At 39.4% G+C, this 26,848-nt stretch overlaps 1 protein-coding gene across 1 annotated transcript in view; it reads right to left on the bottom strand.

Moving 5' to 3' along the window:
- The window catches only part of FERMT1 (FERM domain containing kindlin 1), a 30,351-nt gene extending 8,384 nt beyond the window's left edge, over positions 1–21,967 (bottom strand). Inside the window, exons 1-8 of the mRNA XM_063107200.1 lie at positions 21,817–21,967; positions 19,781–20,014; positions 16,963–17,109; positions 15,764–15,977; positions 14,442–14,544; positions 6,052–6,159; positions 5,500–5,631; positions 3,804–3,853 (exon numbers count right to left, since the gene is read on the bottom strand). Coding sequence (XP_062963270.1) covers positions 3,804–3,853; positions 5,500–5,631; positions 6,052–6,159; positions 14,442–14,544; positions 15,764–15,977; positions 16,963–17,109; positions 19,781–20,014; positions 21,817–21,967 — 1,139 coding nt within the window. The remainder of the gene's footprint in view (positions 1–3,803; positions 3,854–5,499; positions 5,632–6,051; positions 6,160–14,441; positions 14,545–15,763; positions 15,978–16,962; positions 17,110–19,780; positions 20,015–21,816) is intronic.
- Between the last annotated feature and the right edge of the window lie 4,881 nt (positions 21,968–26,848).

Raw genomic sequence — 26,848 nt, 5'->3', positions numbered from 1 at the left:
CATTCTACTCTCCACTTCTATGAGTTTGACTGTTTTAGGCAATGTGAGATCATACAGTATTTGTCTTTTTGAATATTATTTTCAATAGAAAGTATCATTATTGGCAAAAACGTGACAGTGGAAACATTTCCAAATAACTGTTTTCACAGCATTAATATCTTTCAAAAGCCAGTTATGTTGTCACCTATTACAACCACCTTTTCCTTAAAGGAGAGATTAAGTGTGCTTATTATTTTGAAAACATCTGGGGGCTCAGTACTGATAATCACTTGTCATCACCTTCAGAAAGGTCATAAATTTGCAACACTTATTTTTTGAAAAAACAAAAACGCGTAACCCCACTTATGGGTACTTTTCCATGTAAAAACTAGTGAGACCACGGGACCAAAGATTTTCATGATCACTTGCTGTCTCTTTACAAAATACTGTAAAGATTCTTTACTATATTTTATGAGTCTTGTTTTCATAAAATGAATCACACTTATAACTCCTGTAGCATATTATGTAAGTCTGAATGGAACGTCTTTCCTATGGTAACTTGACTACAAGTGACTCAATAAATGAATTTATGTGTGGCCTCTCTCTATAATCCTATTGTGGAGTCATTTTATTATTCCAAAGTAGTATCTCCACCAATGATTACACCTTATAGTTTTGGCATAAATCATTGTTTTTGTTAAGTATGTCATTTATTAGTAGGACAGTTTCTTGTCCGGCTTATATTTAGAAATTTGCAAAAATTAGAATCTTGAAAGAGTGGTTAGGCATAATGTTCTAGATTAAACTAGAAAGTTCTTCTGTTAGTATGTTCAAGATCTCTTCCAGCCTGTATATGTTGCCAGCAAGAATTCTGCTCCCCACCTAATTGCTGCTCCTCTGTAGGAAATCTGTCTTTTTTCTATGACTTTAAAGACTTCTCTTATCAATGGTTGGCCTTATCAAGATGTGCATTTATACTGATTTATTTTGCTTGGGATTGTGATTCTTGAATTTAAGGATTTTAGCTTTCAACAATTATGGAAGATCTCAAGCATCCTCTTTGGATGCTTTCTTCTTCCCCACTCTTTCTTCTGGAACTCCTAGTAAGTGTATATTGTACCTTCTCATTCGAGCTACATCATAATTTCCATTTTTACCTTCCTGAGTTCTCTCTTCAACTGTGTTTCTTAACTTGATGTTTAATGCATCTAATTAATTCTAAATTTCGATAACCATATTTTTATTTCTAGAATTTCTTTTTTAGTTCCCTTTCAATACTGCCTATACATTTTTACTATAATTTTTACTTTTTAATTTACTTAACGATTCTAAACATCTAATTTTATGGTTCTTCAGATTATTCTATTACCTAAAACTATTGAAACTGCTGATCCTCTTGCATGTTGGGTATGCACCCTTTACGGTAATTCATTAACGCACATGATTGTTAATTTTTACTGGAAGCTCATTTTTAAAAAGGGGATTATGGTTCTAGAGAAGGTCTATGCATGCTTGGTAGCAGATATTTCCCTCTAAATATTTTTGCAACTATATTCGCTAGGGCTTCACAGGTTTTGTCATCCTGAACCAGTTTCTATTTCGTTTTTTTCAGGATTCCCTTATCACATAAGACATTTAAATTTATATCTATATCTGCATGTGGCACAAGCCTTGGCTCTAATTTCTCAAGAGAGACTTTTTCATTTCCCCATAGAATCCCACTCAAGAATGAACTTCCTCACTGCTGTCTTTGGGGGTTGTTTTTCTATTCCCTATTAAATAGAGAAGACAGTCCTTGCAAGTTTCTACCTTTAGACAGGTGCTTCAGTCATAGCTTACTGCTTTATATAGGCCATAAACCTCCAATCTCTATACAGGAATTAAAATCTCAGCCCCAAGCCATGAGAACCTATGTCCATGCCCTACATCCCTGCATGGGTGAGGCTTCATGAACTAAACTGGGTTCCCTCTCTGTTTCCTGGAAGTTGGGGTTTCTCAGTTTCAGTTCATAATCAATTTTGTATTTACAGTTCTTTTTCTTTTATCCAGCATTCATACGTATTTATTACAGCAAGATGTGGGTTTGTGTTACATTTGATGCCACGTTGCTAGAGACTGAAGTCCTCTACTTACGTAGCGGGTTTAATAGATTTTATCTAGAAAAAATAAGGAGCCTCACCGTAAAAGAAAAAAAAAAATTGAAAACCAAAGGACCTGTCCAGTACTCATACTGATGATGAAAGGAGGCCCAGGGAAGTTAAGGGCCTGGTAGAGATCATACTCCCACAAGAAATAAAGCTCCCCTCTCCACTCCTTCCTTCCTTCCTCTTTCTCTCCATCACTCTCTCTGTCTGCTTGCTTTTTTCACGTCTTCCTTCCATGAGCTAAAGCATATATTAAATTCAACATCTTAAGACCTTTGGTAGATAAAGTTCTATTGGCTAAATACAAAGACGATTTTGTGAGTTTAGTGTAACCGTCACACCAAAAGCCTGTAAGGGTGACACAAGTGACGTGAATACAGGACTTAACTTGAGTACCATCTCCTTCGTCGAAAACACCTGCAGGGAGTGTACTGGCATCATTTGGTTTGTGAAGAACTGCATTTGTTCTACACAGAATATGGCAGCCCGATTTCTTTGTAGAACAATTATGAGTACTTTATAGAGATGTATTTGTGCATTCAAATTGTTACTTTTTTCCTATAGCTCTGACTATAACAATGTGAGTAAATGGTAGTTACAACTATTTATACAATAGAAGTTAAATTAATGACCCTGTTATTTGAGACCATGTCCTACGTTCACACTGAAAACAGAAAAACCTGTAGAAATCCAGTAACAAACATTGTTTCCTTTGGATGCTTGTTTCTCATTTATACCTGATGCATTGTTCATTCTTTCCAAGTCTTTCTTTGCATCATGAGTTATCAAAAGCAACTTGGATCTTCTAAAGCCAACTGCCCCAGTGAAATGTCAGTTCGTTAAGAAAAGTCAACAAGCTATAAAGTGGCATAAGGAACTGATAGAACTTCAAAGGGAGTTATTTCTTTCATTCTAACACACCTTGGCACCATCCTAAAGGTAGCAGTCCTTTCTTTCCATGAAAAAAACCAAAAAACAAAAAACAAAAGAAAACCCTTCTCTTCCATTTTAGCAGGTTTAGATCGACCTGAGGTGATTGGGGGAATTTATCAGAAACACTTAAAACAGTGGAAAGTAGATAAACTAAGGTGACTACTCTCTATAAGTTCTAGAGACAAATAACAGTTCTAGAGAAAAATAATTTTTACACTCCAAACGGGTCTTCAAATGGTGTCAGAGTCCTGAATCTGCCAGATGGACCCTAATAGAAGCTCCAGTCTGGTACATACGAGGGTACTTCGAAAAGTTTGTGGAAAAATTGAATTAAAGGATAATATGAATCTTTCCATGAACTTTTAGAAGACCCCTCATATGTTCATTACTGCTGGCACCAGCCATGTTTACACCACCATTTATGAAGCACATACTATGAGCCAGGCACCATGCTAAATGCTTCACATGCATTATTTTATCTAATCCTCCCAACAAACCCTAGAGGAGAAATATTATCATTTTATAAATCACGAAACTGAGGTTCAGAGACAGAAAAGATTGCCCAAAGTCACCCATCTAGTGTGTGTGGTGCAGCTAGGATTCGATCCATTGTGTATCTGATGCCAAAGCCCACACTCTTACCTTTGAACCATGCACCTTCCCCATGGATGTGCAATTTAAACTCCTGAACTCTTTACCTAGAAGGTTTTCTTGGAGTGACTCCTTTTCCCCAAAAAGGTTACTTACCTAAATAATTTGAGATTATCAGCAAGTTTAGGGATATCCGTAATGTCCTCCTAAGGAAAAACAGACAACATTTCAAAAAAGGAATTTCACATGTGGTGCTGATACTCTATATCTGCACCGTGCCAATACATAGCCACTTGCCACATGTATCTATTTACATTGGAATTAATTCAAACTAAATAAAATGAAAAACTTAGTTTCTTAGTCACACTAGCCACATTTCCAGTACTTACGTTAGGGTAGGGGTAGGGAGATTTGGGAGTGGGATGCAGAACACGAAGGGGCTCTTCAGTGGCTGCAAAATGCTATTTCTTGACTTGGGTGGTGACTTGACTGATAATTTAATACTAATTTGTTAAGCTGTACATTTATGTTTTCCACTTTTCTACATCTTATAGATCACAAATATAAAACACAGATGAAAAAAATTGACCAAGCATTTCCTTTACCAACCATTCAAGTTAAAAATTTGACTTAGAAATGACTACGTTTATGTGCAAACGAAATATTTTACAATTTTTACGTTAGAGTGGGTAACTAGTTCTGTCTAGGTCACTGATTAAACTCTCCAAAGGAACCTGGTTCAAAGTTCATTCTGCAATGTAGGTTGGTACTTGTTTTCATACTGAAAAGCCTATTGTTCAGTGCCACATAAAAATATTGAGGGAGGGCAGAAGAAATTTTTCATTTGCTCTAAGAAGGATCACTTTCCTGTTGTATTTATCCAGTGCAGGAAGTATACAAGACAGAGCTCCAATTTCAGGGGGCCCGTGTCTCTAATAAACACGAGACAGAGCTCAGTGTCTCTACAGAATCTTGACAGTTAGTTTGTATTAAGTATTTGCTCTTACGTGATACCAATTTCCTATTTTAAGACATTTAATGATAAGAGAACACACTTTGAATGTATAAGAATACAGTGACTCACTGTTATCCATTACCACTTAGGTCCATTTACGACAGACCCACCTGTCTGATTCAATGTGATTAAACTAATAATTACTCCCATGATTAAAGAAGTTAAACAAAAGGGTGGCACCCAATGAATGAATCAGACAGGATGGGCATTCCAACTATAAAGCTGGCATCCAGCCACATTTCATGGAAAAGGAGGAAGAGATGATAAAACAGTTTTATTGCTTTATGTTTCACTGAAAAATTTTTGTTTATTTCCTAAAGTGCAAAGGGTTCGGGAATGTTTTACAATGATTCAGAAAAAAGCCCTTACTTCTATCCATACATTGCCCAGTTGCAATGTATGAGAAAGTAAATAGATAATAAGACTTTATATGGGTAAAGTGTTTTCTTTGTTCTCATAGCTGCCCCATGTAACAGTCAGGGCAGTTCTTTCTAGACTTAAGTTAAGGGACCAATTCCATGTTCCTTGCTAGTGAAGTCGAACCCTTGGCAGTTTTTCCCTCACCCCATGCCAACTTATCCCTAGGAAGAAATACGATACAGAAGAAATATGATAGTCCTTTATAAAGCTAACCTGAGAAAAGCTAGTCAGTTCTTGCTAAGTTGAAGCTTGTCGGGTGAAGAGCATACATATACATACATATATGTACACACACATATATATATATATTTTAAATCAGATAAAATATCCTTTCATTTCTACTAAAAAAAAGTTCATCTGAATTTGTCAATCAGTTACAACAAAGCCACAATTCCGAGTTCCCAGAAAAGTTCATACCAAAATGTCGTCTGCTTTTCCACCTTCTAGTGTCACTTCCAAATTAGAAAGTGCTGCTTCTACTTCATCAACCTCAGACTCATTTGTAAAATCATGTATCTCAGCGGACGATGACAGTTTGCTAATGTGATACTAAAAGGAAAACAGAGGTTTTAGAAATATCACACACAAATGTGCCCATTAGCCATTTCTTCTTTGAGGATGATTCCCTTGGAATATTGAACATCTCCTGAAAGGAGATCACTTTGCTACGCAGAGAAAATGACCCTTTAATCTGAATCATTCTGAGATTTATGGTTAGTCATGTTCAGACTTGGTTCTTGCCCATCGCTGACCTTGTTGGTAGCAGAGAAGAGCTAAGAATGGCAGGACGAATGCCTTTCATAGGACGTGCACATGTGTGCACTAGGAGGAGCATTTTAAATTTAAGTTTACTCCCTTAATTTTCAGCTCTTTCTTCAAAGACAAAAGACAGTATAAAGAATATGAACCTTTAAGCAGAATAGACTTGGTTTGTCTCCTTCTGGAAAAAAGGTACTGGAGTTCTCATACCTGTAGCGCTGCAAAGATCAACATTTCCTCCTCTGTGCAATCAATTTCTTCTAAAAGAATGGCCCACCTGGCTTGTTCATAGAGTTGGTTTATTCGAACAGCATCGTACTAGAGAAAGAAACAGATGTGTGTGTGTAGGGGGTTATATTTATATTCCACAATACAAAAATTCTGGAATAATTGAGGCCATTCCCCTGTTGATCAGGTGTGATACACTTTAGCTCAGGTAACTGAAAAGGACACCTTTCCCTTCCCACGGCTCATTTTACTACAGAATTCAGGACTTTCTTTCCCCCAATATTTTCTAGACCTTTTTTTTTTTTTTTTTTGCAACTGGCCTGTATTTACAACAAACACCATATGCTCTAATCAACTGGGCTAACTAGCCAGCCCTCTAGAGCTTCTTCCAGGGGGTAAATGAACCCATCTTAGACTCCATTATTTTCCCTCTTTTTTTTTTTTTAATCACACTTTTACTGGTAGTAAAAACACACAGCGAAAATGGTTTATATGATAAACAGTGTAAAGGAGAAGGGATCCCCAAACCAATCTGCAAACTCAGTGTACTCCCAAGCAGAATCTGACAAGTATTTTTTAATAGAAATTTATACAAGCCAATTCTTAAATTAGTCTGGAAGGCACAATGTTCAATTATGACAAAGGAAATTTTGAGGAAAAAAGAACCATGTTGGGGGAGTCACTTGTCCTCTCATACTTTAAAACATATCATAAAGCTGCAGTAATTAAAATGGTGTAGTATTGGTATAGTGATCAACAAAGTGTCAATAAAGCAATATCTAGAATCAGACCTATGTATGTATATAAGTTTATTATAAAATAAAAATGGCATTTTATATTAGTAGGGGAAGAGAATATAAATACCATAAACAGTGTTGAAAATGCCTAGCCATTTGAGGAACAAGAACCCCAAACAAAAACGATGACACCATCCAAAAATATTAACTATAAATGAATTAAAGAATTTAAATGTACAAAACTACATGAGATACTACTTCACACCTACAAGGATGGCTCTAATCTAAAAGACAGATAACCAGCATGGCTAGGAAGTGGAGAAATTCGAACATTTGTGCACTGCTGGATATAAAATGGTACAGTCTCTGTAGGATATGGTCTGGCAGTGAGATTCAAACATAGCATGTGATCCAGCAATTCCACTCCTAGTATAGATCCAAACAAATGGACAGCAGGGACTCAGACACTCATAAACCAATGTTCATAGCAGCATATTCATGATGCCCAAAAGGTAGAAACAACCCCAATGTCCATCAGATGAATGAACAAACAAAATGTAGTATATACATACAATGGAATACTACTCAGCCTTAAAAAGGAATGAAATTCTGATACATGATGCAACATGGATGAATCTTGAACACATTACACTAAGTGAAATAAGCCAGACACAAAAGGACAAATATTGTCTGATTTCACTTACATGAGCCACCTAGAATAGGCAAATTCATAGAGACAGAAAGTAGAACAGAGATTATGAGGGGATGGAGAATTACTGTTTAATGGATACAGAATTTCTCTTTGGGATGATGAACAAGTTCTGAAAATGGATAGCGGTAAGAGTTGTACAACATTGTGCATGTATTTAATGGCACTGAATTGTATACCTAAAAAATGGTTAAAACGGCACAATAAAAAATCAACCCCTCCAAATTTGTACATGAATGTTCACAGCAGCATTATCAATAATAGCCAAAAAGTGGAAACAATCCAAATGCCCACTGACTGACAAATGAATATAGTATATATAATCTATATTTATATATTTACATATATATAATGGAATATTATTTAGCAATAAAAAGAAATGAAATACTGACACATGCTACAGTATGAACTTTGGAAATATTACGCTAAGTGAAACAAAGTAGTCATAAAGTACCATATGTTATATAATTCCATTCATAGGAAATGTCCGGAATAGGGAAATACATAGAAAGCAGACTGATGGTTGCCTAGGGCTGGGGGAGTTGAAGGGAAATGTTTATGGTTTCTTATTGGGGTAATGAAAATGTTCTGAAATTAGATAGTAGTGATGGTTGCACAACTCTGTGAATATACTGAAACCACTGAATTGTACATATTAAATTTAAATGGATGAAATGTATGGTATGTGAGTTATATCTCAAAAAGCTGTTATAAAAAATCGAGACAATAAAAACCAAAACTCTTATCAGAAAGAAACATGAGAAAAACTACTTTCTGTAATCTTTTTTTTTTTTTTTTTTTTTGCTGGCCAGTACCAGGATCAAATCCTGGACCTTGGTATTATCAGCACAATGCTCTAACCAACTGAGCTAACTGGCCAGCTTACTTTCTGCAATCTTTAAAGGGGGAAGGACTTTGTAAGCAAGACAGGAAGCGTAAAAGATATAATGCCTATGACTGACTTGACAACCTAAACCTTTACGGTGAAAAACACCCTAAATATTATAAATTTATAAGATAAGGTACAGTTTGCAAGAAATTATTTGCAGTGAAAAGATAATGTCCATCATTTACAAAGTGTTTCTATAAGTCAATATGAAAAAAACAAATAATTCAATAGGATTTTGGGGCAAACATAAACAGGCAATTCACAGAAGAAACCAGAATGGCCATACAAACATTGAAAAAGATGTTCAACCTCACTAATAATTAGAGAATTCAAATTAAAATAAGATGACATAATTTCTATTTCTCCTATCGGATTTGCCCAATTTATGAGTACTGATAACGTCTGGTGTTGGTTAAAACATGGGGAAATTTGCACTTTCACAGACACAGTTTGTAGGAGGGCAACTGGGCGGTATCTTTCAGGATCCTATTGTCCTGTAATGATCACATCTAGGGCAAGCACTCATCACAGACATTTTTATAAGAATGTTCACCACATTTGAGTCCTTGTAATTAAAGGAAAGGCTAAACCCTAGTTTATTTTGCAATAGTTAAAAAAAAGTGTCAGACTTCCATATACTGACATGAAAAGATGGCCATGTTATATTATTAAGTAAAAAGAGGGAAGTTACGGAGCAAATAAATGATCCTGTCTATATAGGGAATATGAGATTCTGAAAATCTGTTTATGAATGCATTTATAAATACACGTGAAAAGACTACAGAAATGATTGGTCGTGCAGCAGTTCACTGTGTCTGCCTCTTAGGAGAAAGGCCATGGTAAAGGACTAGTTTTCATTTTACTCTAAGTAATTCTTTTATTATGTTTGATTTTTAAAAAATTAATTTTAATTGCGGTAAAATACATATCATGTAAAATTTACCATTTTAACTATTTTTAAGTGCAAAGCTCAGTGGCATTAAGTACTGTCACATTGTTGTGCAACCATCATCCAGTGCCCTTTTCATCTTGCAGAACTCTGTACTCCTGTTAGATTTTTTTTTTACTTTGAGTATACATTTTACTATATCCTTTGCAAAAAATAATAATGTTGAAGAAAACATGGAGGAAGAATAGAAAAATGCTCATAGTACTTAAGCAGATTTATCATGAGTTGATTAACATTAGTTTATTTTTCCTCTTGCATTAACCTATGCATACTTAGAAAATAGGTGATAGGGAATGTAAAAACTTGAAGTAAGCCAAAACCAACAGCGTTGCTCTCAGGTAAATGGGAAATGTGGCCGGCTACACAGGCAGCTCCTTCTTGACCTTTCTAAAGTTGCTGGGAAAGGCAGACAAACATAGGGACAGGTGTGCAGTGTTCAGGAGACTGGAAGAATAAGAATCCTGTCTTTGTTTTATTAACTTTGTTTTATGAACTTTGCCAGGTGTCACAGAACACCTCAGGAACTGGCTCAGAATCTTCCAGAAGCAAATGAAAACAAAACACACAGGAGAATATTTACAGCAGCATTATTCATAATAGCCCCAAACTGAAAACAATCCAATGTCCCTCAGCTGGTGAATGGAACCAAATGTGGTACAGCCACACGATGGGGCACCACTCGGCAATAAAAAGGAATGAACTGCTAATCCAGGCAACACCACATACACCTCAAACACTTTGCCTGATGAAAGAATCCACACACAAAAGAATATATACTGTATGAGTCCACCTACATGAAATCTCGAGAAAAGGCAAAACTCAGGCAGAAAGCAGATCAGTGGCTGTCTAGGGCTGGGGCTTGGGGCAAAAATGGGTTTGAGGAAACTTTTTGGACTATGGAAGTGTTTTAAAACTGGATTGTGGTGATGGCTGCATGCCTGTATAACTTCATTAAAAATCACTGTATCGTACACTTACATATGGTATATAAATTATAAGTGCAATCAAGACGTGACAACTAAAAAACCCACACACTATGCACACCAAAAAACCCATGCAGCCAACCCCTCCAAAAGACGCCTGCTTTAATTCACAGTTTACAGACAAAATCTAAGTAGTATGTGCAGCCACTGAAATTTGAATTGGATTAACAAACTGTAATATCTGTCTGTCTTTCCGTCAGCCACTGTCCCAGTGTTTACAATCCTCATGCTGTAGTAGTTCCAGTGGGAATAAATTGAGTCCCTCAATAACACTTCTCTCCAATGCAGTTAATAAATTTAAAAAAAATGTAATAAAAGCTTCCACACTTGAACATCCTTACACACCCTCCACTCTGCCAGCTAAACAAAACAACTCTTTGAAAGACTATTATTTAAATAAAAGTTATCCACATTTACAAATTAACATGAAGAGAAAAACAGGATCTAGAATAAGATGTCATAACTCGATGCAGGATGAGCCCTTTCCTTCACCGAGTCACACAGGATTTCTCTCCTGTGTCCAGCAAAGCTTTAGAGTCTCCTCTGGGGAGGCTCACATTCCCACCACGGGGCTGGAGTGCCATGAGGGGGCTGGCTCTTTTGAAGGTCATTAACAGGCATCCTACAGGTTGCCTTCTCTCTGAGGACTCTTCTAGTGGGTTCTCCAGCGACTGAGGAACACACTTTACCCTTGCTGGGCACTGGCTACTCATGCCCTCTCCTTAGTCCTAGATTTCCTTTGTCTCCTGGTTAACTGAAAATAGAAACCCCAAGCCAGAAGCACATGGATTCTGCCACTTTCACTCCTCAAATCCCTGTTTCTTCCTGTCGAGTTAGTTCAGTAAACACTCTTCCCTCTACCAGTAATACAAACAACTAATAAAACCTACTCATCATATTTTCCATGCTCTCCAGAACGGGTTACTATTTAGATCCAATCACTTAGGACTCCCTATTAGCTGGGTAGCAGCATTTGGTATCCTTCAGGCCTCTTATTAAAACTGATATGCTTTTTTATCTGAACATTAAAATACCATGAACTGTCAGAGTTATAAAAAGTTTTTTTTTAAAAATTTTATTTATTTTTAAAATTTACTTATTTATTTTTGGCCACTGGCCGGTACAATGATCAAACCCTGGACCTTGGTGTTATCAGCACCACGCTCTCACTAACTGAGCTAACTGGCCAGACCCTCGATTTTTTTTTTTTTTTAATTCACACATTTGAACATATTTAAAAAAGGCAAAAGAATATACAATGAATGGATTCATTCTGAATGAATTCAAGAGACCAAAGGGTACACAATAAAAAGTCAGCCTCCCTCACTTCCTTGTTCCTCACCCATGGCAGGTTCTCTATGGACTGTGCATCCTGCTCTTTTCATTCAATAATATACCTTGAGTATGTTCCGTATCAAAAGAGAACTGATTCATTCTTTTTAACAACAACGTGGTATATATGTATCGCAATGTATTTAACCAGTTCCCTATAGACATTTAGGTGATTTCCAATCTTCTCCTAAAACAGATAATGTATTAATAACCGTCCTTGTGAACATACACGTCAATTCACACGTGTGAGTATAACTGTAGTATAAATACCTAGGAGTAGATTCAGCAGGTCAAAGCTCTATAGAATTGTAATTCTGATAGGTATTGCCAAATTACCTTCCATAGAGCCTAGATTAATTTGTACTTTAACCTACAAGCAGGGGATTTAATGGGGAATGCTTGGCAAGGATATTGCTGAGAGGGTCCCCAAGGGCCAAGTGATCCTGTCACTGATCAGGTGATAACTGGGAAAGAGTGACTCTCAGCATCCTTGCAGCACATGGGGGTGAAGGGCAAAGGAAGTGTCAGATGTGGTCCCTGTCTCTGATGTTGCAGTCTCTTTGTAGAAAATAATCCATGAATGTGGTATGATCAGAGCTGGGAGGCCTGAGATTGTACAGTACTCAGTGTGGGTCAGAGAAGGGAAAGGCCAATGTGACCGAGAGTATAGAAAAGCTCCTTTCTGGAAGGAAAATAATATTTGAAGTTGGTTTCAGTACAGGGGTTCTGAATCTGGGGTTCTTGGACTTGGAAGTCTGAATTCAGGTGGTCCGTCAGCTTGGATGAGAAGAAACTACATCCTCATTTAAACAAACTTCTAATGGAAATTGAACATTTCTTTCCATCATGAACATAGACAATAAACCATGTATTACTGAGTATTTGTGACTTTGTGACCACCAGAATCACAGAGTTTTCCCTACCGTTTCACAGTTGTTGCTTCTGTCTTCAAATAGTGCTCACATGTATCAGTACTTTGAAATTATGGTAGTTCTGAGACCTGCCACTAGATATTATTTATCCTATTCATTAAGAAACACATGTATCACTATATCCATTTTGAAAAAGATTTTGGTTACTATAGTTCAATATAACTTTCATTTTGTAATCCTATATATTTTATTTTATTAATTTGAGAACCTTATTCTAATCGTTGACAATTTTGGGTTCTCAGTATCTGGCTTAGTTCTTGGCATATAGTACTTGCTCAGTAAATAATAGACAGGGCATGAGATTAAATAGATAAGATGGGGCTACATTACTGAGTTAGCAATTAGAAAAAGTGTGGGTATACTTTATTTTATTATGTATTATCTAATGTAAGAAAAAAATTTTTAGGTATCTTATTAGAATAGACAGCATATATGATAGCTTAAATTAACTGAGAATTTAGCAAGGAAAGACTGAAGTTGAATCAGGAATGAGACTTAAAAGTGAAACCACAGAAAATGAAACCAGCAGACAATGCAAAAAAGAAAACCTGGACAGTTGCATAATTCACAGTGCCATTAAAAAAAAAAAAATCAAACCAATTGTTTAGGAGAGGCAGTAATTTCTTTTGAAGGTTTTATCAAAGAAGAGCTGAAATTTGTCTTTCTGCCATGATTCCCTGGGAGTTAACACAATCCAGGCACAAGCAAAGCCTGTGAGCTTCAACTTGGGTCTAAACAAAGGACTGAGCAGGAACTTCCCCACAGAAACGACGAGGAATAAGCTTTATGCTGAAGGAGACACCAGCGAGGGAAGCAGGAGCCCAGATGGGCCTGTGAAGACCAGACTTAAAATCAGGACCATGGAGAAGAGAGCGCCAGGAGAGGCAGAAATACTGCTGCAGATGAGAAAAGGGCGGGGGCCGACCCTGTGGCGCACTCAGGAGAGTGCAGCACTGGGAGCGAAGCGAAGTCGGATCCTATATAGGAATGGCCGGTGAGCTCACTGGCTGAGCGCGGTGCAGATGACACCAAGCCAAGGGTTGCGATCCCCTTACCAGTCCCGAAAAAGACAAAAAAAAAAAAAAAAAAAGGGCTGTTCAGAAAGGCTGACCAGGCAAGTGCCTTGAACACGAGCCCAGCAGTAAACGGAAAAAAGCGACAAGCATGAAACTGGAAGGGGAACAATGCAGTGAGGTCATCCAGTTTACATTTTCTACTCTGGGCCATTTACCTGCTGATTCACAGCTCCACAAATGAGCCAGCCAGGAGCAAGGAGAGGGCAGAAGTTCAAGGGACTTATCCCATCCCTCATTAGTTGTCTGAATAAACTTCAAGTGGAAGATGTGCACTGAAAATGGAGCTGGTGACCGGCTGCGGTCTTTACTTATACAGATGATCCCTTTTTCTAATTACCAAAGACTTCTTAAGCACTGCAGGGGAGAGTGTGTGTGCACCATTGTATGGTCCTGGCTTGTTCATGGTAACCTGCCCTTAACCCTGGCCCCCAACAGATCCTTTCCTTCCCAAGCATCAAGGACTCCAGTCCTGTGCACCATGCTCTCTTGTTCATTCCTGCAAATGGAGAGGGGCAGTGTACAGTGTGCTGGGCACAAAGACTGCTAGTGACTCCTGTTAACTCAGGGACAACCTGCCATGCTCACTAGAAACCAAACAGTGAAAATTCAGAGACCAGTGTGCGTGTGTCAGTCTAACCCTGCAGAGTGAAAGAGATCACTAAGCAATTAATCCCGATTTTGATAACCAAATGGCTCAATCTGAGACTTCCATGCATTCACATTACTAGACAGAAAATGAGAGAGAGAAGAGAAAAAAGTTCTTACTTTAGGATTCAAGTCAAAGAAAGTGTAGTATTTAAATCGTAACAGCAGCTGCTCATCCTCTTGGATGCCTTGTTCCATAAGGGAGCGTGAGGAGTCCAGCCAACTAGACAACAATAGGATGAATTTTAAGTCAATCGATTTTCCATAGATACCCATTATATTATTATGTTATATATTACATATACATATATTCTTGAACAAAGTCAGAGTAAGTAATATAACAAAAAACCACTAAGCATATTATGATAGTTCATATTTGCATTCTATCTCATAGTTTTCAAAGTGCTTTATATATGCATATATATATATATATATATATATATACACACACCTTTTTTTCTCATTGACAATTTAAAGTAACCCAGTGAAAGAGCCAGGGCAGTTCTTATTATCTCAGTCATATGAATGAGAAAGCGGAGTCTCAGCAACACTAGATGATCCTTTCAAGGTGGAGCTGGCATGAGAATCTGTAGTTCTGACTGTCCACACGGCCTCTCCACCGCACCAGGTGGCTCGTCCCAACCCAGCTCTACCTTACTGTCTAGAACTTTCTGCAATGAAGGAAATATTCATCTGTGTTGTCCAGTATGTTAGCATCTAGCCACATATGGCTGTTGAATATTTAAATGTCATTAGTGCCACATTTTAATTAATTCAAATTCAAATTTAAATATCCGCATGTGGCTTGCAGTTCCTGAACTGGATAGTACAGTCCTAGAGTTGAAAAACAAAAGCTGGGTAATGGCAAGGGGTGGAGATTAAAAGTTAATAACAAAACGAACTTCCATTATTATTAGACCCTGTAGGGGAACAAGGATAACCTAAAGGAGTTGACAGTCCAGTGGGGGAGACCAAGCCTCAAAATAAAGAAACGGATGTGCCTTGAGCAAACAAAGTGTTAGACCGGAACCACAGGCAAGTGACCGATCTTGGACGGTGATACTTGAGAAGGGGACAGCATGTGGTTGGCCCTTAAAGGTAGGGATCTCCCCTTCTGACCAAGGGAACCAACACACTCATAAACTGCTCTACATTCCATAAAACATACTTTGCACACCTCTAACAGCAAAGGATTAGTATTCACATATGGTAATCCACTGAGTTACCCAAACACATAAATTTTGTCACACTTTAAATGTACTGAAATCACCAAAGGCTGCATTTTCCCCTTTTGTTGCTAAAATCAGCCCTGACTTTTGCAAATAAAATACAATCCCAGGTCTACTAACTTAAAAATTAAACATTTCACCCCATCTCTGTGACATCTCTCTTACTATGTCAATACCATCTCAGAAAGAGGCAAAATGCAGCCCTGTGCTTACCCTGCATTAAGCTTGGCTTTGTCAACCAGAGAACGAGGCTGGAACATCTCAGCAAGTGCCTCTGGTGACTGGCAGGGTTGGCTGAAGGCGAGGATGCTGCAGTTCTGTTCGGTCAAAGGGCTGTCAGTGAACCAAGTCATGGTGGATGACGCTGGTGTTCCGTTGATGGGGTCATAGGTAGGAGTCATGGTTTTACTGTATAAGCCAGGACTTACTGCAAGGCAAGGGAGTACACACTGTGGTATGAGATTCAGGGGTAGGACTCTTTAGAAAAACAAGTGCTAACATTGCATATACTGAAATGGATTTTTATTTTTTAAATGTTTGTACCCTTAAAAATAATCATGAGTCATAACTGATAGGGAGATTAGTTATACACAGACAAACATTTTCCTGTGTATTCATTCAAACAGTTGTCCATATATTCCTAGAAAGCCTGGGAACTCAAAGATGTAAAAAAGCTTCCAAAAACTGACACAGACAAATTTTGGGGACCACTTCTTTTCTAATGATTCATAGTTCTCCCATTTGAGCAGGAGTCTTGGCACTATTAGACAACTGGAGACCTCACAGAACGCACATACATAGTATGTTCAGACAGTCCCTTAAACAAAAAGCAGCACTTGCCGATTTTAAGAATCCAACAGATTGATAATCTAGCTCTAATTTGCATAAAGTAAAATACCCCTTTTGTTCTTTGCACTGGAACGTACTATGCAAGAAAGCCCTCGATGCTACAAGCAAGCTAGAGATTTGATTATTTTGGTATCAAAAGAAAGGGATGATTCCTCTCCAGAATTTTTATCTTTCCTCCCCTTACACGCCCTGAATGAAAAATTGAATTCAGGAAAGAATCAAAGATAGAATCAGGAAAAGAGAAGTAAATTTGAATGATTCAACTTAACTCCATTCCAAATATTACTCTTGTATCCCAAATTCATGGCCAGCTGCACTAAGATATTCATTCATCAGCAACATACGATATACAATTAAAATAAGTAATTAGGCATATCTGTTGGAATAAAGGTCTGAAATAAATTTCTGGTAGTTCTAAACTTAACAGGATATCCTTTGCGTATCAATCCTGCAACTTTATTCCTCCTTTGTTTGAAGAGTGGAGAGAGGGAGGTATATTTTCCTCTTGGGTTTTACTCTACAGTCACAGATTAAAACAACAAAATGCCTGTCCCAAATCTTACCTGGTGAACCTGAAATCGTTGGAGAACTTTCCAGGTTTAGAATATCTTCAATTATGGGCTCCTTATTATTTTTGTCTTTTTTCTTCTTCTTCTTAAAATAATCACCAGAAGGCTTTAACAAGGAAAGCTCTTCTGATCTTCTAATATCTAAAAATAAAATTAAAAGTAACACAAAAAATTGAAAAAGAAAAGTAATAAGAAAATTCCTCCTAAGACTCAGCATTCTTTTGTGCACAGAAGAAATAGAAAGGAAACAGAGACCCCAAAGTGAGTGGGGGGGAAATAGTGGAGGGAGATTCAGTCTAGTAAAATATCTAGTTTTTAAAAACACTTATTATGAAGATATTTCAAACATATGCAAAGCAAAGGGGACGGTACAGTGCCCCATTCGTGTGCTCACCACCCAGGTTCAACAACTGCTAGCATGTTGCTCTTCCTGTATCTATTTACCACCAACCTTTCCTTCCTTCCCTCTTTCTTCCCACCCTTCCTTTTTCCTTTTTTTGTTTTTTGAAACAATCAAGGGCCCCGCCTCTTTTTTCTTTCTGGACCACAGACCCTGAAAGCCTTTCCAGGACACTCTGCCCAGCAGCCCATTTCATCCGGCAGCGGATGCCCTGCCCATCCCTCTGTGGCTCTCACCATTTCAGTGCTCACTGACTTGTCTTCTAATCTAGATGCATCTAGAACATGCGTCTCTGCTGGAGGGCTTGCTCTGGAGGCTGGCCAGGGTCTGCACTGGCCACACACACAACAGCCCACAGGTTCAGGGAATTAATGCTCCCCGAGAGTAGCACTGGTGACTGACAGGTGCAGCGATGAAACACCCTCGCTCCTTGGATGGAACAGCCCTGAGGAGCATCTACACTGTCTGCCAGAATTCCCCAGTTGCTGAAGCGTGACTTGGCTGGTGACACACTCTTATTGGTGGCCTTCTCTTCCCAGTCTCACTTCTCTACCATGACCCAGTGTTTTCTGGCATTACCTCCCATTTGTACTTGAATATTTATAATTCCTGATCTGAACTGCTGATAACCATTAACCACACTGAATGACTATAATCCCAGGTAAAGGCCCAGGAATATGGGTGTTTTGAGTCTCTGGCAGCTTTAATGGAGGTGAATGCACTGATCCCATCAGGTCCTCTGATCTCCTCAGTTCACACACTGCTTAGTGCCCAGACTGGGGCCAGCCAATGAGCTCGACTCCCCAGTCAGCAGAGGACGTTTGATTGTCAGGTTGCAACACACACCTGTGACCATTCCAAATGCATAATTTATACACAAGCCTGGTGATGAACCAAAAATTTCAGTGAAAGCATTAAAAACAAAACAACAGAACCTGTATCACCAGCCCCAAATTTGTGTCTTTTCTGTTCTTCGAGGGAAAAACTATTATACTGCTCAATTTGATTTAGCTTCAACGGATCAGACACAAACAACAATGATTAGAAATGCCAAGTTGAGCCCTAAATACTACCACAAATATAATCAGGAAAAGAGAACATCTGACTGCTTCTGTTTATTTTGAAACCTCAAGTTTTTGGCCTTAGCTATGATATGTGGTGTGTGGAATAGACTATTTTATTTAACCATTTGCTTTGTTTTCAAATCCTCATTAGAATATTACTGAAATCAAGGTGTCCTCCTGTTGGCCATTTGCCAACCATGCACCAGGGACACTATGGGGACTCATGTTCTGTAATGGAAGGTTCCTTTCATTTGTTCACTCAACAAACAGTTACTGAGCAGCTGTGAGTCAGGCATCGCGCTGGGAGGTAGGAGCACAGAGATACTCAGGAAGTGGTTTCCGGATTCACCCTATTTCACACCACACCGGCCTCCCCTGCCCAGCACTGGCATTCCCAATCCTGTTGGCACTTTTTCCCTAAAACCTATCCCCTTTTAACACCCTATATTCTTTTCTTATTTATTACATTTATTGGTTATTATTTGTCTCTGCCTGGTAGAATGTAAATTCCAGGAGGGCAGGGATTTTATCTATCTTTATCGCTAATGTATTCCTAGCACTCCCTACGATGCCTGGCACATAGTAGGTGCTCATATTTATTGAATGAATGAATGAAGCAGTATATAGTTCAATGGGGAAGACAGATTACTCACTGATGTATTATCTATTCTGTGCTCAAATGCTGACTTTTGGCCTTGGAACCAAAGAACATACCTATACATCTTCAAAAAACATAAAATAAGAACACCTGCGTGGTGCAAGTTTCCCTCCCTTTATGGAGTCCTATAAAGAAGAAATAGTTTGCGTGGTGTTGTCCCTAGGATTGTTAAACTTAGGAGAGACCATCTGATAAAGAATTAGGATTCAATTCATAAGTAAGTATACCTTTTTGCTTAAAAAAAACCTCCGCAAGTGATTTCTGTGGACAGAGCTATGCACTGGAGCTAGGTGTTAATGAAGCAATTAAGACCCTGCGACACTATTATCTCTAAAACAGTAGGATGCATCAGCTCTACAAGTGATGAAAGATTGAATGGAACTCTTTTATGTTTGTCTTAAATATAATAAGATGTGAGTATAGCTTGGAGAAATGAATTTGGGGGGTAATCTTAATGGTTTGTCTCTTCTGTTTACAAATCTCTTTTGTGGAAATGAATTTGATTTACACCAATAGTATCTTATTTGGTTTAACTCTGCTTAAATACTGCAGAACTGGGCTGGAAAGCATGCTTCCTAGTAAGAGAGTGTTCTCTAGCCAACCATTTGCGATAGGCAGAAGCAGGCACGATTTTCTTGTCTTCCTTTGCTAAGAGTCTAAAGGGCACAGGCGCCCCTCCAGGGTACTCACTCAGGGTTTTGCAGATATCACTGACAGCTTTAAAAACCACAGCTGAGAAGCTCACTCGCAATCTCACTGTCTTCGCATTCGGCAGGCGAAGGCGAAGCATTTTATGCTGCGGGGTGAAGAGCAGCTTTGCATCTGCCTGGACTCCACATTTGTCCAGGGTCCAGTGGGTTTTCAGAAGCCAGCAATGCTTCTGTTCCCACCAAAGAGCAAAGTCTGACCAGTCTTGGGCTATGTCTGCAAAAATGGAAAACACAATTAAATAAAATGAGAGACAGCAGAGCATGGAGAGAGACCAGGCACTCGAGTCCATTTCATTATGTGCAAAAACTGAAACAAACAACTGATCTTCCTCTTCCCTTCTCCTTTTACAATCGAAGTCTCACCAATCCTTGGCTTCTCTCCAAAGTCTACAAGGCAGGTCAGGGAGAAAACACTGCCTGAACTTTACAATCATTTACATTTAAATACTATGGAAAGAACAGAAACATAAAATTTTTGTTCATGATGAATGCTAAAATTCTCCTCCCTAAAATCTCTCTGTGCCACTGTCCTTTCTGGGAAGGTGAAAAGCATTTGACTGTTCAGTCAAGATTATTTCTCTTACAGAAATGTGTCCTTATACCACCGGATCACAAAGGAGTATCAACAGCCCCCAATGAAAGCCCACACAGAAGTACTGTAAAAGTGACGTTTCACTCTTTTCAGTAATGCGCAGCTCTTGTCAATATCACTGTATTCCCAGTTTCCAAAGTTTCTACATTGAAATCAGAGTTGAATATTTTCTCCCTCTCAATGTTAGCATCAACTTAAACTCTTTCCTTCAATGTTGGCATTAAAGTTTAATCTTTTCCCTTTGTCAAAGTTGGAGATAATATTCAATATTTTATTTTCCTAAATTAAGAGCCACCAGTATTTTTATTTACTTACTTGTCTTTAAATGGTTTCTTTCTCTTTCTAAATTAAAAAAACCTTTTTCTCAATGCTGTTGGTAGAAGTATAAATTGGTATCACTATTTTGGAAAATCCTATGATTCAGCATTTCCTTTCTGAGCTATATAACCAGTAGAAATGCTCACCAAAAGACATGTATTACAGCAGCCCTATCTGTAAGAACCTGAAAATGGAAACAACCCAAATGTGCATCAAGAGGTAAATGGACAAATAAATTGTGGCATATTCATACAATATTATACAGCAACAAAAATAAAGAAACCAGAACTATATGCAACAATGTGGATGAATCTCATAGACATAATGTTGAGTGAAAAAAAGCAGATGTACAAGAGTGTATCCCATATAATTCCATTTATATAAAGTTCAAAAGCAAAGCAGACTTATTTTTGTGGTGTTAGGATTCCCTCGGTGGAGTGGTGACTGGGAGGGGTCAGGTATGGAGCTTGGGTGGGGGCATAGGTAGTGTTCTATTTCTTGATCTGGATGGTGGTTACATGGCTTTGAGAAAATTTATTGAATTATACCCTTAGGATAAGTGCACTTTTCTGTATGTACTTTGATAAGGGTTAAAATTCACGTTAGCACCAAGCTGACTTTATCACCGAGCAATAAAGTATTAACAAAGAATTGACACAGTAGTCTAAAGCCATGCTACCTAAAGTCACTTTAGATGTCACCAGTGACACGGGGCCTACCCTTGTGGTAGTATAGCATTATATCTACTAGGGGACTTTAGTTTGCCATCAAAGACCTAAGTTTTTACAAGGGTGGTTGAGTTCACTTTGAGGCTCTTGCAGAGCCCCCTACAAGGGTACATCAAAAAGTTTGTGGAAAAATAGAATTAAAAGATAATATGAATCTTTCTATGAACTTTTGTGAAGTACCCTTGTATTTCTCCTTTTCTTTGTGGGAAAGGTGAGAGGGGGAGGGGACTTGCTCCCTTGGCCATTACAGAAAAACCTGTATAATCAGAAAAACCTGGATGATCAGACAACTTAGATTTTGACAACTTTAGCCTTTTAGTGGTGATACAATAGAGACAGTTTCAAATACAGAGGAAGCACAAGGAAAGAGAAACTTACTGATCTGTTCTACTAACTTGAGCATCACTCCCCCAACATGAAGGTCTCCGGACACTCTCAGTGTGACATCTTTCTGCTCATCGTCATTTGGATGGTCAACGCGAACCACGAGCTCCCAGGAAGCAGATGCAAAGTCACTAGATGCCAGCATTGTGGCAAACGCAGAAGTCTGCTGAATAAAAGGCAGACAGATCAGATTGAGAGATGGAGCCAGGAACATGCCTATAGCCCTTGTAGAGCAAAACTTGTTTTTATCTTTCATTTTAGCCTCCTCTTAAAAGACTCTGCAGGGTTCCCAGTGCCCTAGATACTAAATTCAGCATCTTGACTTTAAAGACAATAGGTATGGTAAAAATGGTCTCAAACCACCTAAACTTACATACTCTGTCTTTCCATTCACCCACTCCCCCAGGACTACTTGCCTATTTATTTTCTTTGTCTGCCCAATGCATCCATTTTCATTTTCCCTCTCTATTGACTTTTCTTGACCTTTTCTGAACTGTTCTAGCAATAGGCAACAAACCATGGTGATCCTCCATGATATCCTTTTATTGAGGTATAATTTGCATACAATAAAATGCACAGATTTTAAAGGTAAAGTTCAAAGCATTTTGTTGTATGCAAGTTATATCTCAATGAAGTTGATTCTAAGAATGAATTCATTATACCCTTTCTCTACCTCTAATATCTCTAATACATAGGTATTACTTTCCTCCCACAAATATTGATATGTATAAAAATTGATATGTATAAAAATTGATATATAAATGTTTTTAATAAATATCAATTAAGTTTTTAGGTACACCTTCGGCAAAAGATTGCAAAACATCAATGGCAGACATAAATAAAAAGCTCACTCTTCAAAGTACAGATGGGGATAGGGACTTCAAACTCATAGTCTCCCCCTCCTTGGAGGAGCCAGAGAGAAAGAAGCTAAGCAGTATCAAAACTGAAATGTTTCAGGGAGTAATAGGAACACAAGAATCCAAAATTGGCAGAACTTAGAATTTGACATGTTGGCTCTCTTACTTTTAAACAGAAAGAAATGATACTTCCACTCGTGCTGTTTTATTAAAAATTATTTAAATGATTATAATGAATCCTTTTCACTTTACGGTGTAAAGACAGCTTATGTGAAATCCATGTTTTCCGAAGGCCTGTTTTTGAGAAACATCAACACACTCAAATTCTTAAGAAAGGGTTTCTCTAACTGAGGGCTCATAGAAATCCCCTGTGGATCTTAAGATGCAGATTCTATTCAGCAGGTGGGCTGGAGACCCTGCATTTCTAACAAGTTCCAGGTGATGCTGGTCTACCCTTGCACTTGCATGAAAAATTAGCACCAGGATTCAATTCTTCCTGTCACCCTACCCAATCAATGTTAAACCAGGGACTATGGTGACATCTTAGGAAAATTAATTTTAAGAATAAACAATAATTAAAGAAGCAGTGTCATATCAGTTTTGTTTTCATTTGAAAATGCACGTTTATAAGCATAAGGGAATCTCAAAATACACAACATAAATTGAATACAGCAAAATCTGTGCTAAACCTCTTCAGATTTAAATGCTGGAATCAAATTCAGCAGTTCAGAAGCTCCTTATGTTTTTACAACTGGAAGGATCCCAGTGATGCACTGTATATACCTCTCAGTGCAGAGGCCTGCGTGGAGACCCCTTGCATGGGCAGGGCCATGTGATGATTATTTTGGCCCTATCTGCTCATCTGTCATCAGCCTCAGGTATCATTTACTGGGTGATATACCCTGTGATAACTACTGTCCTTAGGCAATCTCCTTCATCCTCTCAGCAACCCCTTTTAGAAATGAAGAAACTCAGGCTCAAGAGATATCAGGCTACTTGTCTAAGTCACACAAGTTAGACGGTGAAGCGCTACCAGGTCTTTCTAACTTCAAACTCATCCACTACGCTGGGAAACGTCCTTGATAATGTTGCAACGGCAATATGAAAGAAAACTCTTAAAACCACATAAGCTACACCTCTCAGTAGCCTTTACAAAGCGTTTCTAATAACACGAATCTTTCCCAGCCAGTAAAGATACCCCTTCATTGTCAAACTCATAACTTGGCACTGAACTATCTGACTTTAAGATTCTTACACTTTCTACGATTTGAGGTTTAGTTATTTGAAATGTTTTGCCCATAAAATAACCTTTCTTTTAAGGTGGCTCCTTCCTGCTTGTTTCACAGGCAATCAGACATAAGGTTTTTTCTTTCCTTTCCTAACCTGGGCGATCAAAACCCTTCTTCTCATTTAGGCAATAGATGGCGATTCCCTTACAACGAAATTCACGACGAAATGAGACAAGCTGGTTTCCCCACATTCCTTTCCTATCTTTCTGCGCTTTCATTTTTGAGTGAACTCATCTGTAGCAAGCTGTTACATGTTACAGAAAGCAGCAACCTTCAGCCGCAAGACGCACCTAAGGAGACCCAAACACGAAGCAAGGCGCACCTGGGAGAAGCTCAGCCGCCCTTCACAGAACACACCAGAAAAGGAGAAAGAAAAACAGGTGGGGGAAGTAGTCCCCGACGCTTCCCCTGGAATCAGAGGGTGCTCGGTGTCCGAAGGCCACTCGGCCTTTTGCCAGCTCTGCAGAGTCCTGGAGCGGATGGCACAAACCCGCCCCGTACCTAACCCTTTAAAGGTGGCACGCAGGGCTGGAGAAGGTGGTCACACCTCGACGAAGTTATTTTCAATTCAACATTTAAGTGCAAAGGGCTGCAGAAAGGAAAGGGGGCGGGGGGTCAGGAGTCAGCGGCGCCCATCACAGCCTCCCGAGCCCCGGCCCCCCAGCCCTAACCCCTGAGCACCCACCTCCTCTCCTGGAGCCTGGTGCGTCCAGCTCCGCGGACGGGCGCGTGGAGCGCTGCACCCCTGGAGACCACCCCAGGCCGAGTGGGGCGCGGGGGGCGCCCGGTCGCGGCGGCTGCTCCGCTAGGCTGCGGCAGGCGAGGGCTGGGCCGAGCTGTCCCGGGACCTCCCGCGGAGGCCGGCGCCCGCCCCCAGCCGTGTGCACCGTCTCCGCCCCGCGCGGCCCCCAGCGGCCCGGCCGAGGCCAGCGCGCAGCGGGGCAGGCGAGGGCACGCCCAGCCCGGGCCTGCTCGCTCTCGCCTCCGCGGAGAGGAGGCGCAGTTCCTCGAGTTGCTGAAGGGCCGAGAGTGGCCGCAGGGCTGCTGTGCGGCTGGAGGGCCGGAAGAACCCGGGGCCGACGCTCACCCCCTGCGGCCCCTCTTGCCACCTCTTATCCCGAGGCCCGCCCGGGGCCGGCCCGATGATTAACGCCCTGCCACTTCCCGTGCCCTGCAGGTGCACCGTCACTCACACCCCCGGGCGCGTCTGGTCCCGGACACTCCCGCCTCCTGGCTAGCCCTAGTGCCTCCCTTGCAAAGAGCCCCGGAGCACCTGTGATCGGCGAGCTGGAAGAAGCAAAAGCGACTCATATCTGAGTAAGAGGGTGATGTAAGTCCCCGAGAAGGGTGAGGCGCCCAAGAATGGGAGCCCCCGGGGCGACCCAAGTTCAGGCCCCAGGCCGAAGTCTGGGCCTCCCCTGGGGTGGCTCACCACGGGATCACCACGCAGTCGCCGGGTCACCTTCCTGTCGGATTTACTTCCAAGGAGAGCTGGGCCACCCAGGAAGGGCAAGTGACCTTGGGCAATTTACCTCTCCAATCGTCCTTCGTTCATATAACACACATTTCTTGGGTGCTTACTCCTCACCAGGCATGGGGCTGGGCTCTGAGAATACAATGGTTAATAAAACAGACATGGAGATGATAGTTGCCTCATCTGTAAAATGGGTAGAGGGATAGAATGCCAGTCATCCCATGGTGGAATGTCATGCAATATAATACAGGTTTTAGCGATTTTTATCAAGCACACAAATCTTGCATTAACTTAAATTTTAATAAAAAATTTCATAAAATTTAGTTGAATCTGTTTTTGCTTGAACATTATCATATTCAAAAATTATTAAGGTTTGACTATTTTAAATTTAATTTTAAAAGATCAGTGGAACATTGTCAGCAAATATGGGATTTTATAATTAAAATAATAAAAAACTTGAAACGCAATTTCCTAATTTGGTAGAATTTGTCAACTGTGGGAATGGGGTCAGCTGTCATCTGGTCCCACTTCCCTACATACCCAACACCGACCGTGCAGATAGTTCTCACCTCAGGCAGAAGGTGTTTGAAGTTTGCTTCCTGGAGACTCTACTCATAGCCAGTTAGAACTTAGACTGTTCGAGATGTTCTGTGTGACCTTGAGGTAGTGATGGCTCTATTTATACCATTGTTTTTCATTTTAGTTGAAAATATGTGGATAGTGCTATAGAATTCAACTTGTTTTAAGCTTTCTTTTCGGCCTCGGTTATTTTTTAAGCTTCTAATTGAAATTATATGTGTGTGTGTATACATAGATAGATAGATAGATAGATAGATAGATAGATAGATAGATAGATAGATAGATAGATAGATAGGAGCACAAATCATGAATTTTCACAAACCAAACACACCTGTTTAAAGAGCACCAAGATGAAGAAATAGGACATCGCCAGTCCCCCGAAGCCCCTTGCAATTATTACCACCTCCCCACCAAGCGTAAACATTATTCTGACTTCTAACGCCTTAAATGGATTTTGCCAGTCTCTGTACTTTACATAAATGGAACCAGACCCTATGCATTATTTTGTATCCGGCTTCTTTTGTTCAACATTATGTTTGTGAGTTTCATCCATATTATGTGTCCTAGGCTTTTAATTGAATTTAATTTTTTACTTATTACCTGGTTACTTTCATTCTTGTGACACAGGTCCTACCTATCTCTTGGGTTAGAAGTGGGTTAAAAAGTATATTCTGGACTTTAAAATCTCATACGTATATAAATGAACAATACTGACCCCCCCTCCCAAAAAAAACCCACACACACACACAAAAAAACAAGTAGAATCAACACTTAAGCCTGTTATTTAATTAATTCATATATATTAATCAGCAATGAATTTAATTAGC

This window comes from Cynocephalus volans, chromosome 1, assembly GCF_027409185.1.
Source record: "Cynocephalus volans isolate mCynVol1 chromosome 1, mCynVol1.pri, whole genome shotgun sequence".
Classification (NCBI taxonomy): domain Eukaryota; kingdom Metazoa; phylum Chordata; class Mammalia; order Dermoptera; family Cynocephalidae; genus Cynocephalus; species Cynocephalus volans.
The sequence above is the reverse complement of the archived record's forward strand: the minus strand, read 5'-3'. Positions and strand labels throughout refer to the sequence as shown.